Here is an 18,670-nt window from a genome sequence, read left to right as displayed (position 1 = left end):
CCAAAAAATCATGTTGTATTTTTGTAATATTTCCAAAACTAATGCTAAAGAAAATTCAGTTAGGTTTTTTCTTTCTTTGGCCAAAAAATTTTCCACCATATATAATAACAAATAATGGTGAAGAAATTGGAACCTTTGTGCACTGTCGATAGGGAATGTAAAATGGTGTGCAGCCACTATGGAAAATAGGATGGTGGTTGCACAAATAATTCCAAATAGAATTATCATATGATCCAGCATAATAACCTCCAGGTACATACCCGAAATAATCAAAAACAAGATCTCGAAGAGATATTTGTACATCCATGTTCAAAGCAGCATTATTTACAATAGCTTAAACAAGGAAGCAACCCAAGTGTCTGTCAGTGGATAAATGGATAAGCGAAAGGTGCTATATACATACAATGGAATATTAATCACCCTTTAAAAAGGAAGGAAATTCTGACACGTACTACAATGTGGATGAACCTTAAGTGAAATAAGCCACAAAAAGACAAATACTATATGATTCCACTTATATATGGTATCTAACCTACTCAGACTCATAGAAGCAGAGAGTAGAATGGTGGTTGTCAGGGGCTAAGAGGAGGAGGAAATGGGAGTTGTTGGATGGGTATAGAGTTTCAGTTTTGCAAGGTGAAAAGAGTTCTGGAGATGGGTCGTACAACACTGTGGATATATCTAACACTACTGAACTTTAAAATGATTAAAATGGTAAATTTTATGTTTAAGATGGTAAATTTTATGTTTCTGGATTTTACCATAATTAATCTTTTTTAAATTCCCAAGCCTGGTAATTGGTCATTATTAACTTACAGCAATATGTAATAGAATTTTATAACTGCTGTCTTTAATGTCATTATTATTAATAAACAGGTAGTGATTCCTATCAAGTTCAGGAATCCTATAATAAGAACAACTTGCATTTATATAGCATGTGACAACTTTACACATCATTTGCTTATATTTTACCAAGAGGTTAGGCTCCTAAGTCAAAGCATGTAACAAGAACTGTTTATATTCAAAATATCCTTGAAAACTCTTTAAATACACAAATTTTAATTATGCATTCAACATGTAACTGGCACTGTTCTAGGCATTGGAGCTCAGAGGGAATAGGAAGGTCATCAGCAAAATTGCTCCATGTAGGCAATATGCACTAAAGACAAATAGGCACACAAAAAAATAATTGACTATACTTGAGGCTATGTTGTACACAAAGTCATATTTTTAAATCCTAATGCAAGATTCTCACAATCCTAAGGCACACAGAAGTTGAGGATGAGCAAGGGAACATCAGATTTAAGCCTCCCAACTCACAGTGGCTTTGCAGCAAGAGCAATCACTCATTAAGTGGCATTGTGGTTGTGGGTAGAATCGCCATCACTCTCTAAATTGTTATCCGTCTTTGTATTTGCTAATCATACACAAATAACTTTGGATAAGTTTATTATACGACTCTGCTGTATTACATTTCATGACATTCTTACAAAAATATACTATTACAATATATTTGCACAGACATAATTATCAGTTAACATTTATCTTGTCAAATCTATCCTTAATCACATATTCTTGGATTGCCATAAAAATCCTTTAAAGCATTCCATGTGGATTGTTCATTGTATCTTTTATGCTTCTTTTCATTGATTTTCACATTCTCTGATGAAAGTTGGCCTATTTCCCTAATAGACAAAATCAATGACACTACAAATACTAGCAATGTGTCTTGTGACTGGAATTAGAGAAAACATTAATCAGCACAATTTATATATCACTTTCTAGTTAACTAAGCTAACTCTATCAACATGGCCCTTTTTATAGGAACAGTTCTGCAAAATTAAAGGCTATCTGGAGGAAGAACTGGACTACAGAAAACAAGCTCTCGACCAAGCATATATGGTGGGTACAACAAGCAGTCAGGACACCCAGAGTGTTTACAATTATGTGCTATGGAGGAAAGCATTCTGTTCAACTTGTCATGCCTCGTACTTGAATAGGCTACAAGACGCAATTCATTTATTCAATGGTTTCCCATTCTAATTTTAGAACAAATATATTCCTAGCTCTTTGCTGTTATATTCTTATAATACTTAATAAATACTTCATTATACTTCTTTTTTTTTTTAAATTCAGTGTATGTTGTTATATAATATTTTATTGAAAGACAGGTTAGCAGTTTAAGTTAAAGAGAAATCGTACTAAATCCAATTGTTTGGGAAACTAATCTAATGGGAGAATAATAAAGTACTTAATGTTGGTTATATATTTTTTAATTCAATTATTTCTCACAACAACCCTATGAGGTGTAGGTAATATTTTGTTCCTATGTTACATATGAGGACATGAAGGCTTAGAGAGTGAATAAACCACCCAAATTGGTAAGTGGTATACTTATATCTGACTCCAAGCATCATAGGCATAACTATCATAACATGTAAGGGCTGTATCAGTAAATGGGCCTTTTTCTGTCCCACAGAAGATTATGAGTGAGGAGCACATTTGATCCATTCTCCTTTACAGAATAAGTAATTCTCCAAATCAGAATAAGTAATTCCTAATATTGGACTATAGCTTGCATTTCTTCCCTCCATATGTAACATCCCTCCCCCCCATTAATTTATGATAATGACTCAAGAGAAAAGGAACAAACTTAAAAGAGCAACATTTCAAGGAGTCTCTAGTAGAGGTTTTTATAATGCTTTACTGAAAGCAGCCTGAGTCACTTTTGGGAAAAAAGTGAAGCACTTAGTTTATGCTTGTAACAACGATGAATTAGTATTTCCCCTCCAAAATGAATAAGAGATTCCGAGCATTACCTGAGGGGAAAAGGAGAGAATGAGTGGGTCACTAGAGAATAAAGAAGGAAGCGATTCTTCACCTCCCTTCCTACCCTTTTACCCTTGCTGCTCCACCTGTACAAGATTAAACTGTGTATTTGCATCCCATAACTGAGTGCTCATTTAGACCATTATATCGAACTTTGAAGAGATGAGATCTTCATAGTTCACAAGAGCCAGGGCAGCATCCCTCACCGGGGCATGTCTATTTACCTCTGTCAAAGTCACAGGGAATAAAAGCTTAGATTTTGACAGCTGTATCGGAAGCATGTTTAACAAATAAACAATCTGGGATATAAGGAAGAGCAGGCTCTTTATCTAAAAAGGGGAAGACTAACGGAAGTATTTTATGGCTAGAGAAATGTAAATCACAGAGTATTTAAAAAAGAAGAAGAAGAAGAACAATTCCAGAGATTCTAGGCCATTTTTAGATCATACTTCCCAATTTTTATTTTAAGAAAAAATATGAAACTTGGAAAACCATCTTCACATACAGAGGCGTGTCATGTGGAAGAGAGGTGGCATTTTGTATATGAAACATATCCAATTTCAAATATTTTATTCTTAGATCACTTTTTAATACTTCTTTCTCAAAGTATAGCCACCATGATAGATGTCCTTAAATATCTGAAGGGCTATCAAATGGAAGAGAAAACAAACTTATTTTCAGCTACATTTGAGAATAGAAAGATGTACAGTTATAACAAAGTAAGAACTTTCTAAAAATGAAAGTTGCGATATGGGCAGGATCCCAAGAATAAGAACAAATTTCCATCATCCGAGAACTTAATGTTTTGGCTAGATGACTCTTACAGAATCTTATAAAGGGGATTATCAAAAGGGTAGTTAGGGAGGATAAGCTGTGAGATTTATTTTATTGCTATGATCCTGTAAGACTAAAATAATACATCTCTTCCCATATACATACATCGATGTACATTCACACACCACACATAAATGCTAAGTTCCAAAGTTAGACTTTTCTAATTTTATTTGCCAGAGAATCCAGGAACTAGAAGCTACTTTGTACAATGCTCTGCAGCAAGAAACTGTTATCAAGTTTGGTGAATTATTAAGTGAAAAACAGCAAGAGGAGCTGAGGACAGCAGTAGAAAAGTTACGGCGGCAGATGCTGAGGAAGAGCAGAGAGTATGACTGTCAGATTCTTCAGGAGAGAATGGAGCTCTTACAGCAAGCCCATCAGGTGAGGATCAAGTGACATCTGTGTAGGGTTGGTACTCAGCAAATGGGACTTAGTACTAAGTACCTGGTATTAGGTAGGGGTATGGAGAAGCCCAGGAGCTAGAAGCTATTTCCGGAGGGTAAAATAAATAACTGTTGTTTTCCACCTACACTCAGATACAGGATGACAGTTTTGTAATGATTCAATCTTAAGAAAATTGGCATTTCAGAAGCATTGCATATTGCTATTTTTGCAACTACTTCGTCATGAAATACCTTTTGAATCTCATGGAGCCTGATTATCTTCGTTATGCAAGGAAGCAAGACTTTCTCTAGGACAAAAATAATGCTTTCCTCCTGTCCCTCATCCTAGTCCATAACCTAGCCTGATCAAATAATCTGGATAGGGTGAAAGAAACAAGGGCCTTACTCTTTATTCCCAGAACACACAGCAACATCAAAGCTTAGAAGCTGCTACTTACTTCCTGGCATTTGCTCTATGTCAAGAACAAAACTAAGGGTTTTACTTACATCATTTCATTGAATCTTCACAATAGCCCACTAAGGTAAGTATACTTATTATCCCAAGTTAGGAGATAACGATACTGAAGATAAGAGTGCTTAAGTGATTTGCCCAAGATGACGCAGAAAGTGAGCAAGAGAACTAGGATTACAACCCAGTTCTGCCTGACTCCAAGGCCAGTGCACATACCCACTGCACTATACTGTCTTCTGCAGCTTGAGTCATGTATGATTTATATGATTCATCTGGACCAGCAAGGCCCAAAGTAGACACCCAATATTAATTTTTTAATCTATCTCTTAGTTGATGTCATAGCTTGATAGGCAAGGACTAGGTCAACAAGTAGATTCGATAAGAATTCCAGAATCAAAAGTGCCAAACTATAGTATTCAGTACCCAGAAGCTGTAATAAGCAACTGGTACAAATCCAGATGGACTGTACAAGAAGTAAGAACCACGTGGTCATCAGAGACCAAGGTGAACCGGAAGGGAACAGCGATTATTTCATGACAGCAATAACAGTTTATGGGGAACTCGGATGTAGCCGGTAGCTAGCTGTACAGGTCTTTATAGGCTAGCGGACTACCCAAGTTAACAGGGAGCTCTGAAGCCATTTGTCCCAGATGATAAACACATGCATGTTCGTTTCAACGCTCCTTCAGATTCCATCATAAAGGTTTGGGTTTTGACCCTGGAAAGAGTTTTTAAGGCCTTTAATAATAGACTCTATGGCATCATTGCATTACTGCAGGCATCCTTCTGTCAGTGAATGAAAGTGTCCTCTGCATAAATTTCTTCTGCTGTAATGGCATTTAATTTAAAAAATTACAAGTTGTACCATGGAACCACAGAAGTGTTTCAAATTTTTAAGGTGGACAAATAGTTATCTGAATTTATTTATTACTAAAACCTTGTCACCTCTTTTGGGTCTCTCTTTATTAGCTAAGCTATTTAACTCCAAAAGAGATGGTTTTATTTGTTTTAAGTTATCCAGTCTGAGCTGATGGGAACATAATATTTCTAAGCCTCAGAGAGTTCTGTCGACATTTTCTGTCCTCCAAACAAATGTTCATGGGAGTATTCTTTTTCTAGTAATTTCTTACTCCTCCTCTTTCTTTTTAATCAGTAGCTTTGATTTGAGAGAATTATTCCAGAAGGCATTGGCCAGGATTTGTCATGGATAAGTATGTGATTCAGTCTAAATTCTGGAGTATGTCACTAACCATTTATCAGGCATTCTGTTCAAATGTTTCAGAGTGAACTTATATGAAACCTACCTAAATCTCCTTACTTTTTTCCCTTCTCCCCTGATCTGCCTGTCTTGGTCAGTAGAATCACCATATCCCAAAGCACTCAGGCTGGAAACTCTGGAGCCTTCTTCATCCGTTAACAATAGTTAATAGAGCACTACATCCAACTGCTGTTTCCCCTGAAATGTTTTTGAAGCTGGTCCATTTTTTCCACACTTGAGTTCCCAGGCATATGCAAGATGTTTCGTTACTGCAGTAGCTTCCAGGTACTGCCAGATGTCCTCAGAGGGAACCTGACACCACCATCTGTGCATCTATTTAGTCAGATGTTTAAATGCAGATTTGAGATGTAGATACCATGTTAGACATAAAGGATTCAACACGGACCCCGCCTTTATAAAGCTTAACGTCTACAGATGGAGACAAAGGAGATCAACATAAAGAAAAACAATTATCACATCTCTTGACAAACGACATAAAGACATCTTATGCATATGCCGTGAAGACCTAGTTGTGGGGATTTCCCACTTGCCTCTCCAGTTCATAACGCACATCACTGCAGATCTTTCTCATCTTTCTTCATGGTGCATTCTTTTTCAAAAGCTTCCATGATCCCAATTTCCAGTTGAGTGTTGTCCCACGCAGGTCTCTCCAGGTCCTTCATTAGCGGACTATCCCTCCCCAGAATAGCCTGATTTGAGAGACTCTCCAGAGCATATCTTCCTCTTACTCAGGCAGAACTCTTTCTGGTACCACGTGGGCCATGACTTCCCACTTCCAAGCCTTTGTTGGCATGAAGACTCACTCTAAAATGCCCTTCAATGTCTGCTGCACTTACCCAACTGTTCTCATTTTTCTAGTCCCAGTTTATGATCCACCTCATTCACGATGCTCTCTCTGATGAAAATAATAGAACTCATACTACTGAAAAAATCTACATTCCGTACCCTATCATCCACTCATTCAAAACCATCTTTTGAAGGCTTGCTTGTGGTGGGTGCTGGGAATATAATAACGGACAAAGACATAAGGTCACTGCCCTCATCTTTCCTACAGATGAAGAGGGACAAAGTGACAGCACGGATGCACAGTGACCTAGGCTACTTCAGAGAGGAGCAATAAGCACTGTGAAGAAAATATACAAGAGTGGGCATAGGATTGGCCACTTTAGACTGGCTGGTTAGAGCAGGCCTTTCTAAAGATGTCTAAAACCCAAGGAACCAGCCACACCAAGACTTTGGCAAAGTGTCCCAGAAGATAGGGATAGCAGAGACTAAGTCTCTCTTGTGGGAATGTGTGGAATATTCAGGGAACAGAGAGAAAGCCAGTATGGCAGGAGCACACGGGGCCAGCGGGAGGTTAATATGAAGTGAAATTGGAGAGAAAAGACAGGTCTGGATCATGGTGGACCTTCAAGAAGCTTGGGTTTTATTCTGAGTGCAACTCAGCTAACCTTTTTTCCCCTTCCTCACCAACTTGAAACTCATGGACTGACCGTGAGCATTTCACATTTTAAGAGTTCACTCTGGCTTCTGTAGATGGACGTAGAATGGACAAGACTAGAAGCAGGAGGAGCTGGCAGTAAGCTATCACACCAGTTCTGTTGAGGGAGTGACTTGGTACACTCGGTGGCAGTAGAGATAAAAAAGCAGGTAGAAAGAAGATCTCTTTTGGACTTGACAGCATTTCCTGTTGGATTGGATGCCAAGTAGATGATGGGAAGGAAAAAGAAATAAAGTATACATCATGCAATGTAGCTTAACTAACTCATTTAATATACATGTATAGACAACTTCTTTGTGCTAAACATTGTACGAGCTATTGGAGATGGTGAAAAAGTTATGCATGGTTTTGCCATTGATTACCTCTTCTATTTAATTTGTTTTTCCCTGTGTTTTAAATTTTGTCTCCCTACCTGGATCTGATAGTTCTTTGAGATCAGTAACTAATCGATCCATTATTTGTATTCTTCATTACATCTAGCACAGTACTGAATATGTAAGAAGTTGCCCAACAAGCACAGACTTGATAGGTGAATGGATACTGCAGTAATTTCACATGGCCACAATTTTATTGATAAAATACTTGTTTCCTCATCTAGTAGCTATACTAAGAAATTACTTGCACACTCAACGTGGAAATATCTAGCAATTTTATTCTTTTAAGGTATAGTTTTGGAGCATGAGCAGCACTATGGAAATGCGCACAAGCACACAGCACACACACATATACACACCATCAACATTCTCCCATTCCCTTCTCCAGCATTCATCGTTATATAATTTCAAGGTCAGTCACGATGATATCTCTGACCAAAACACACCATCCCCTCCTGCACAAACCTCAGCGCCTTCCCTTTAAAGCAAGATTCTCAGTCTCTGCACTACTGACATTTGGGGGCCATGATTCTTTATGGTGGTAGGCTGTCCTATGTATTGTGGGGTATTTAGCAGCATCCCTGGCCTCTGCCCACTGGGTGCTAGTTACACACAAACTCTCCCATTGTGACCAGCAATCACATGTGAATAAAAAATGTCCAGACAACTAGATAGTGATGAGAGTTGGACAAATTTGTGAATATACTAAAACCACAGAATTGTATGCTTTAAAATAAATAAATAGCTCCCTTTTAAAAATGTCCAGACATTGCCAGATGTCCACTTGCGGGGGGGCACAATTATCCCTGGTTGTGAACCACTGTTTTAGAAAAAGGGAAATACGATTTCCAATTAGAAGTATTCTTTGTTCTAGCTTTCCTTTTTCCTCCACACATTGCATTATAAAAACCTCTCTTTCTATATTATCACCCTATTTGGCTTTCAGTGTTTTCTTCTCAGACTCCAATTCTCCATTTTCTAATTATTCACAAAAAAGACATTAAATAACAAGCCTGCACTGTGTAACCATGTGCTGAGAACATAAAAGGCCTTTACTCTGCCAGATAGGTTTCACTTGCAAATAATTGTCTATATAATGTTGATTTCAAATCTGTGCTATTTAAGTTACTGGATTTTTATTGTATAGTTGATAAATAAATTAAAAAATAGTCCTGGAACATTTTTGTCTTCAGGATTACTTGTGCTATTTTTGTTTGGTTTAGTTTTTTCCTAATTTACCAGTTCCATCCTTGGAATTTTTGTGGAACTCTAATCTGTTTTATGAGAACTCGCCAATCGTGGTTTTTTTGTGTGTTTTTTTTGTTGTTGTTGTTTTTTTAGGAAATTCTATCCTGACACAAAATTAAAATAAGGTTGAAAAGAAAGGTTAGCAAAAAAATAGTGGAATTGTTTACATATGTGTGAGCCAGCTTTAGCCATTCTTTGCTGTGGTAATAAGCAACTAAAAATCTCAGTCCAACTGGTTTACAACAAAGTTTGTTTCTTGCTCACTAGTTCTGGTTCATACCCCTGCCTCTCCTAGGATGTGGCATTCCCACAGGTCACATCCCACTGGCCTAAACAGTTCCCATGGTCAAGCCCAAGGACAATGGGGTGGGGATTATACCTCTCTCACAGGGAGGGAGTCTGCAGGGACAGACCCAGTAGAGAGGGGTAGCAAATGTATTTTTTTAATATAGTCAATGACAATGATTTTCCACTACAAGGACAGGTAATTCTGAAAATGCAACAATAGGTATGGAAAAACGTACATGTGCTGTTTCCAACTGCTAGTACTAATGTTAATGTTTTTATAGAAAGTTTTCTGTTTTAAGTTGGTGAACAATCTTTTTGTTCAACTTAATAACCACTAATGCTTTCCTTTTTTTCTTCAGAGAATTCGTGACTTAGAAGATAAAACAGATATCCAAAAAAGACAGATAAAGGACTTAGAAGAAAAGGTATGTGTTCACTGTAACATCTATTTTAATCTTTATTTCTTTAATCAGAAAATAATATTGATTTTACTCCCTGTATGCTCTTTCTTTCTTCTCAGTTACTGTGTTTTTTGCGTAGGCAGGTGTTGTAGATGTAGACTTCACCTTCAGCCAGGCACCAGGATCCCAGCAAAGGTCCTGCTTTTAGTAACCTAGCCTTGGCATTTTGCCCTTTTTGTCGATTTCTATTCTTTTCTATAAGTATTTTCTTTCTTCAGCTTCCTCTTATTCATCTTCATTTCCTTTCCAAAAGTTTCTTTTGAGTTTTGCCACTCTGTTTTTTTTTACAATATTTTTAACACTTAAAAAAATTTCTCATTATTATTCATAAAAAAATCCCTTTGTTTCTTGTCTCACAGTTTTATTTCAATAATTAATTCAGAAATTTAGATTCGTATATGATGATTACGCCCCACGTCACTTCCTCATTTTACTTCTCCCAGTGGTCTGAAAGAATCAGACCACTGCTTCTTTCAAGGTAGCCAACAGTTTTTTGGGGGTAAAACATAGCAGTTCTTAGAGAGGGTATTTGGAAATGTGTGCGTGGTGGTAGAGGAGAGGGAGGCTCACACACTGATGCTGAACAAGCTGCAGTAAGCTAAACAGCCTTGCACAACAACAAATTATCCTGCCTGTGATGCTGAGAGCGCCCTGCCGAAGAACACACCAAGGACGGCAAGAAGCTTTTTCTGGCATGCTAATCTGATTGACCAGAAGTAGCTGCCTGAATACCTGTGTTGCAAAATAACAGGGTTGTTTTGCAATATCTTCCATAGTCACTCAAGAAGAAAATAGCAAACCATCTGCCATTTCTGAGACAATGGTTAGAATTTGGTGTATCCCAAATTGCTTCTATAGTTGTCCATATACTTTAAATCAGAGAAAGTCGGTGGGGGCCAGTAGCCAGACCAGCAGCCACCTGGATTCTTGCATAGGCTGGGTTTTGGGGTACTTATTTGACCTTGGGTAAGTGAATTCTAAGCCATATTTATAAAATAGGGATGCTAACACTCCTTCACCTCCTCTTATGGGTTCCATGAGGGACAAATGAGGTCACTAATATGGATATTAGGAAACACTAAAGAAAAAGTAAGTCAGATTTAAAAATATAATTTTTAAAGTTTCCAAATGTAAAGTACACATCTTCTTCAAATTTTTAAATTTCAGTTTTCATTTCAGAAGTGTGCCACTTAGTTCTGCAAGATTGAATGAGGCACAGGTAATCCAGGGTCTTCGTCTGATTTCCCAGTGTTGGGCAGGGAGCCCCGTAGGAAGCAGGGATAGCCCCACAACTTCCCTGGTTGTCAAAGGACACACCTGATGTCTCCCATTTTTTACGTTTTTGAATGGCGAATTCTTGGCTTTAGTCATTTTTTCTACTAATTCTTATACAGTCCTGGTGCTGGCTCAAGGAGGAAGTCACAGTTAAGACAGTTCTGTCCCAGAAACTTTAGTTCACATCAGTCTCCTTTTAGCTAAGGAAAACAAATAAAAAAGAAATTTTTTTTTATATCCATCTTCATAAGAAACGTGGGAGGAGGGGAATTAAGGTTATGCTCACTGCCAGAACTCAGTGTGAACTTTTCATTTCACAGGTCTGACCTTCTTAAACATTTATGATAATGAGATAATGTACTTAATAGAAAATAAGGATTCTTTAGCTGTCAAAGCAACATATTCTACATATAGAAGTGAATTAAGCCACTTGAAAAATAATCTTGTTGGTTTCTGATTAGAGATTTGAATGAAATGAGCACCTTCTACTCTCATGTTCACTTGACCTCAATTCTGCTCACCCACAAGCCTAATAAAAAGGCTAAAGATCACTTATGCCAGAGATAGTCTTCATTTTTTTCCCTTGGGATACATGGACATCCCCTCAGGGTACATAAAATATTTCTTCTTTGTTCTTAATTCCCATGCACACAGTGAATGTAAATCAGGTGATAACAAAGCAAAATTGCCCTAAATGTGCAGCACTTTACCGTATCCAAAACACTCCCACTTCCATCATCTCATTCGATCCTCCTAAGTATTCTGAGATGGACACAGTGGATGTTAAGAGTCACAGAGCACAGGCTCAGAGAGATTAAACAATTTTCCCAAGATCGTATAACTAGTCCATGGCAAATCAAGACCAGAGGTCTGTCCACCACACTGCATGGGCTAAGAACCTCACCGCAGACTAAATAGCAGGCATCTCATGCCCAGGGAGGTATTGTTGATATCCGGCCTTCTCATAGGAATGGTGGAAGTTTTTCGTTCCACGCTTTCTCCACCCTCTTCTACTTTTGGTGCCATTATATCCCTCTCTGTCTTCAAAGAATGGAAAAAAAAAACAAAAACAGAGTTTTTTCATTTCACACTAATAGAATAGCCACCAATATGCAGCTTTTAGCACCATATTTATAATTTGTTCATACAGTTTTTCAATAGTGAAGCAAGAGACTTGTAAGTAATAGCATTAAAGGAAATATGCAAACAACATGCCCAATGTAGAATGCCATAAATCACCCTTATTCAAAGGTGTCATGGACAACAGAATGCACCTGATGAGTGATAACAAGGCAAAAGACTTTCTGACTAACTACAAAAGAAATCAATATTTGAAAAAACTGACCTGACCTGTGACCTTTTGTAATATGCCAGTGCTACACAGACATCTGTTAGTCCACCCAACTATCTGCTTCTCTAGTGAAATTCCTGGTATAGAGAAACAAATCAGACTTCACTTACCTTCTATGGGTCAAATAAGGCGAGATCTGTCTCAGAAGCATGGCAGGCTAGAACAGCATCAAACGTTCATTATCCGAACTGTGCACTGATATATAAGCATGTTTCATACTAATAGGAAGACCACAAAAACTCAAATGTATAAGACAGACCCAGTTTATACATGTCACTCTGATCTAATTAGTGTAAATAGTGCCCCATTTCCCTCTCAGGAGTGTCCCACTGTGGATAATTTGTCGTATGTTTATTCTACATATTGACATTCTTCCTGCTGTGCCTTAGTCCTAAAACCTGACACATTAACCACCAGTCATAGTACTGACTAAGTGTATGCTTTGATCATATTTTGTGTTTTCGAAACAACCTTCCACATATTCAAAATAGAGAAAATAATATATATTGGAGTAGGACTCAGGAGATCAAAGCTCTAGGTTTCACTATGCCATGAAATTGTGTGAAATTAGTCTGTTGATTAACTGCGCTTATTTTTCTCACTTTCAAAATTATCTGTAAGATCTCCTCAGATTTCTAAAATGTGTGAGTCGATGTTAGTTGAACATCACCAGTTAGTCACTGCGTTGCTTTGCCAATAGACAAATTAAGGTTATGTTTGTTCGACACAAAAGATACTTGGCGTGTATATGAGAAGTGATCAGGCTTGAGCATGTGGAAAAGCTGAGGTTTTGTACAACCAGAATGGCACTATGGAAATTCAGATTTACATAATCTTCTTCTTTTTCTTCTGCAGTTTCTGTTTCTATTCTTGTTCTTCTCTCTTGCCTTTATTCTATGGCCTTGATGTCAAGGTGCCTCTAAAGGTAAGCTTCGATTTAATTCTCAAAATGTGATTCCAAGAGGTATTTGATGAAAGGATCATATACTTAATGTGCTCATGTTTTAAAATATATATACTTGGCTTGATTAGCTTAAATGCCATAAAACGAGAAATAGATCCAATCCAAGTGGGTCTTTACTAGAGAAATAGAGCAACTATGAAGTGTAATTGGAATCAAGAATTTTTTTTCCAGTTAACTGTTTTGTTTTGGGAAGTTACAATGTCTGGATCTCAATATTCTCATCACAGAAAGAGTTGCTTCTGTATCTGTAAAGTGAAGAAATATGAGTATATTTTTAGTATCTTTTCCAGCTTGAAAATTTTAATTGCTGTGAATCTTAACAAGCTAATGATGACTGATTTTTTTAAACCCTTTTTCCCCATCTCTCTTTATCAGAACTCAGGAAAGCAGGCTATTAAGTGAAACTGGATCTTGGGTTTTCAAATAAGATAATCTTCAAAGTCAATTTAGAAAAAAAAGGAGAGTCTTATTGTTGAATTATGAATTTCACATCTTATGAATACATGTACTATAAATAATCTTAGACAGTGATTCCCAGAGCTATTAAAACAGATTTCAGGGCCTTCCTTTGACTCAGTGAAGCAGATTACTGGACATGGATGTGAAATAGATGGTGGGAGAGGGAGAGAGCAAGGATTGGTCTATGTTTTTAACGAACATAATGGGAGATTTCGGTGTCCGCCCAGGTGTGGAAAACACAAATCTCAGTACCATTATTTAAAAACGAAGAAGGGCCAGCTGCTATTCTAAGTCCATTTATCACAGTCCGTGTCACTTTGGTTATCCTACTAAGGTATAGCGTCCAGAGACTTTTCCTGGACCTTACATTATTTAACATTTTCTATAGCAAGTTGAAAAAATAGAAGAGAGACACTTTCTCTCTCCATCCATGGGTATCAACTCTGTTACGTGCATGTGGAATAGACAAGCAAAAGGGCATCAGCATGTACAAGAAAGGAGTTAAGCAGGTATGCCCAGAAAGGTACATCCTCATATAACCAACTCTCTGGCTTTACTCCTTCTTCCAAAATACTTTTTTTTCAGAATGACAGTTATTCTTTGGCACGAAAAGTGGTAGATAACGTTGTAGCACATGCAGTGTTGTGGCCTGTATAGAATAGACCAAAAAACCAAGTATGCTCTCAAAGGCTGTTTATTAGCCAGCGGCTGTACTGTACAAAGGAGCAGTCCCGAAATGCCAAGATACAAAGTTTTTAAGCCCTAAATCCCATTCTTCATTCTATCTTAAACACAAAGGTTTATTTCTCTCCTTTTCACTACCTGTCAACCCACTGATCAGGTGTGCAAGCGGGGAGTACAGAAGCAGAAAGCTTGTTGTTAGAATGTTATGTTCCTATGGGTGATTGCCTATGTTCCCATGGGCAATAGCCAGTATTCTCATGGGCGATGGCCAAACAGTAATTTTCAGCTTATATACAATTGATTATTTTTCATGCCATACAAGCAAGCAGGGTTACACAGGCTAAAATTGGCAGTTAGCATATGAGCTCATTGTTACAAGTTTCATGATTAACAGAATGCGGTTAAGGGGTTCCAGAAACTAGGCCTAAAGTATAGACTTCCTTTGTCCAGTTTCCGGTTGTAATTATCCTATAACCTTTTCACATTTCAGCAGGTTGTCACAACAGAACAGGACAGAGTCTGTTAAATTAAATAAGAATGTTTGAAGTGAAATGGATGAGGTTCTCTAGGAAATGAAAAATTTGATCAAAATGGCCAGAGCATCAGAAAACAAACAGTTCTCTCTCCAACAACCCTTATGTTGCAGGAACTATAGCATGCAACATTTCCGAAACCACACAGCTACGGTCAGCAGATCTAGGATTTGTACTTAGGCAGCCTCACTCCAGAGTCCACTTTTAACCACCAAACTGCCACACAAATAAGAGGGCATTTGTCTCGCACCTTGAGAATCATTTATGTTCATATGTATCAGCAACTAGAGGGGTCTTCTGCGATTTGAGTAGTGCTCCTTACTTATCAGGTTTTGAAATTATAATGTGCTCATCTCTATACCTTTTCACATTTTGTGTCATTCTTTGGGGGATGTACAAGATTTGATTTGCTTCTCCTTCAGTAGTACATAATTGACGCTTAGTAATTGTCAAATGAAAAAACATAATAACGATGTAGCAAATTAATGTGACAATGTATCTGGGTGGTATAAAATATGTACAAGTAGCTGAGTAGTTTAGAGTGTGCAACCTTGAAGTTGAATATACTTCAGGAATAAATTGGAATCCTGCCATTTACTAACATTGCCATGGTAGAGGTTTAATCTAGATTAAACCTAGATTAGGTTTTCTATTCCATAAAATGGTTATAATTATATTATCTACAGCGTGGTGTTATGTTAAGAGAATTAAGTGAGATTATGACAATAAAGGTCTTATCACATTACCTGGCATGTAATCAATAATCAACAACTCTTGGCTATTATTATTTTTTTAAAAAAATGTTATCACATTGAGTTTGCAAATATATAAATTTGAAATTATAACCTCTAGTATTGCCAAATGGTTTACCACCTAAACCAAAACACAAAACAAGTATGTGCCTTTTCATCTTCTCTTTTCAGGGAATAATCTGGATTTTAAAAATACAAGAGAATAAGACATTGGAAACTGATTAATGCTACTTATATAGCCAAAGCAGGTGAGAGAGAGATAGGAAGAAATAGGGAAGAAAAATGCTTGGCTTGTTGTCAGGTAGTAAAAGCACACTGCAAATAACCATAAAAATATTTTCCTACTAAATTCATGATTTATGTTCTGCTCTTAAACCCTATTAATTTAAATTATATATAAAGATACCCTCCTTAAAATAGAGTGGCTCATGCTTCTTTTCTTTTAGCAATTACCTAAGTCATTTTTTGTCATTGATGATCTAAAAGCTGCTGAAGGCCCAAAGAAAACCAAGACACCAATTTGTAAAGATCTGTGCACCCCTGTGTTCATGACAGTGATATTCGCAATAGCCAAGATATGGAAGCAACCTAAGTGCCCATCAATAGGCGATGAGATAAGGAAGTTATAGTTTACATATACAATGGAATATTACTCAGCCATAAAAAATGAAATCCTACCATTTGCAATGACATGGATGGACCTAGAGGTTATTATGCTGAGTGAAATAAATCAGACAAATATGGATATTGTATGATTTCACTTATATGCAGAAGGAACAATAGGAACAAACTAAAGGAAAACAGACTCAAAGATACAGAGGACAATCTGGTAACTGCCAGAGGGGAGGGAGGTTGGGGGACTGGGTGACAATGGTGAAGGGACAAAGAAGTACAAATTAGTAGTTACAAAATAGTCACAGGGACATAGAGTACAGCATAGGGAATATAGTAAATAGTATTGTAATGGCTATGTATAGAGCGAGATGAGTAATAGAGTAATTGGGGTATCACTTCATAAATTATTTAAATGTCTGACCAATGTACTGTATACCTGAAACTAATATAAAATAAAAATTTTAAATAAGAAAAATATATAAAAGCTGCTGAAGTCTTCTCAGGAGACAGCCTTACTGCTCAGTGGTTGCTGACGAAATAACTCAGTTCCATGGGTTGTACTGGGGCTCTTACCTTAAGCAGGGAGCCCCAGGCGGTGTCAGAAGATATCATCTGCCCATTCATTCTGTGTATTTATTCCAAATAAATAGTGTGCCACTAATTCTTTCACATTAGTTATACAGGGAGGCAGGAAAGTAGAAAATGAGAGGAGTACAAAAACAGATATCACCAGGTTACTTGTTATAGCCTCATTACAATGACCTGCTGACAATCCTTTCCTGAGGAGAGATGGATCAGTGAAGAACGTAGCAGCACCAGCTTTGTTCATTATGAAGTCGGGGAGACCAGACAGAGAAGAGGCGATCATGATTCCTCATCGACATACTCTCGTCTAGTTCATTTTTAATGATGCTTCTCTCGTGTCAGCCATGAATTCTTGAACTCGACAGCTCAATATTTTCACTTCTTATCTAGTAACATAAAACATTTTATGGCACATAATTACCGTATTATTGTTCTGATAGAAAAAAAAATCAACAAAAAATAGATACTGTATTAGAAAAACAGCCACAGTTGGTAATGTGCAAAGTCTTCATTAAATCAGGCAATTGTTTATTTCTTACTACATTTATATTTTACCAGTCCCTCCTATGAATGCCTGTACGTGGCCTATGGAAAAACAAATGGCAATATGACCAACCTCTACTATATTTGTTGTTTAGAATAGGAGAATTTTGCTCCTTATTCTTTTTTTCCAGCTTCATTGAAATATAATAGACAATTAGTTGCTCATATTTACATGGTACAATTCAATGTTTTTTTTTCATTTATAGTTGGCATACAATAATATATTAGTTTCAGTTCTACAGCATAGTGATTAGAGATCTATATAACTCACAGTGATCACTCCACTAAATCTAGTACCCCACTTCCCCATTACGTATTTATTATAACACTGTTGACTGTTTAACTTATGCTCTACTTCATATCTCCATGTCTATTTTGTAACTGTCATTTGTACTTCTTAATCATTTTACCCTTTTTTTCCTTCCCCCAACCACCCTCCCATCTAGTAGCCCTCGAAATATTCTCTGTATCTATGAGTTTGTTTCTGTTGTTGTTGTTTATTTTGTTCTTTAGTCTCCACATGTACGTGAAATCACGTGGTATTTGTCCCTGAGGTTCTAGAATATCCAGAAGGGCCTCCTGAGTCAAAGACAAATTTATATTCTATGTGGTTTGAGTTATAGTGTACTGACCTTTGGTTTATTGAAAATTCGTCACCTATGGTGACCTACTGGATAACACTTCAGTTTTTCATAATGCCAGTTTGAATAAATCTAGCTTTGCTGAAGCAATCATAATTCCTTTTAAAGACACTCAATGTACAGAAATTTAACATTCTGGGAGACTGCCTTTAAGTTTACTTGTTTTTTGGAACCAACATGGTTTTACTCAGATGATGGGCTTTACCTGTTGTGACTGGCAGATATTACACATATGTGCTTTGAAACAGAATTTAGCGTTTATCTCTGAGAAGCATGTAAGTTGAAAGTTTGCAAGTAAAAGACTTTTGTGTTTACATATTTATTTTATATAAACAAACACACATATGCTACATATATACATACACATATACACACATACACATACCTTAAAGTATCTTTTATATATATTCTGATCAGTTCTCTTCTTGACTAGGGAATATGGGAATATTCTCGTTGTTTAGGGCTCTCATTCCAGTTCGATATAAATATGAACATAATCTTTTTCTCAAAGCATGGCTTTTACTCAAGTTCTGTGTTATTTCCCTCTCTCATCCTACAATTAAATCAGACTGGTTCCCAAAATTTTTAGTCGCTTTCAG

The 18,670-nt window shown here is 37.0% G+C and overlaps 1 protein-coding gene across 4 annotated transcripts in view; it reads left to right on the top strand.

Annotated features, from left to right (window-relative positions):
• The window catches only part of JAKMIP2 (janus kinase and microtubule interacting protein 2), a 140,413-nt gene that overhangs the window by 117,961 nt on the left and 3,782 nt on the right, over positions 1-18,670 (top strand). For 2 of the 4 annotated variants that reach the window (XM_006906363.1, XM_006906364.1), the window contains exons 17-20: positions 1,825-1,902; positions 3,841-4,044; positions 9,568-9,633; positions 13,151-13,220. In XM_006906363.1, coding sequence (XP_006906425.1) covers positions 1,825-1,902; positions 3,841-4,044; positions 9,568-9,633; positions 13,151-13,201 — 399 coding nt within the window. In that variant the 3' untranslated portion in view covers positions 13,202-13,220. Of the gene's footprint in view, positions 1-1,824; positions 1,903-3,840; positions 4,045-9,567; positions 9,634-13,150; positions 13,221-18,670 lie in introns of those variants that run through there. The other 2 variants (XM_006906361.1, XM_006906362.2) reach the window with 2 other exon arrangements.

Source organism: Pteropus alecto, unplaced genomic scaffold (genome assembly GCF_000325575.1).
Source record: "Pteropus alecto unplaced genomic scaffold, ASM32557v1 scaffold40, whole genome shotgun sequence".
Classification (NCBI taxonomy): domain Eukaryota; kingdom Metazoa; phylum Chordata; class Mammalia; order Chiroptera; family Pteropodidae; genus Pteropus; species Pteropus alecto.
Note: the sequence above shows the minus strand (reverse complement) of the source record. Positions and strands in the feature narration are given on the sequence as shown.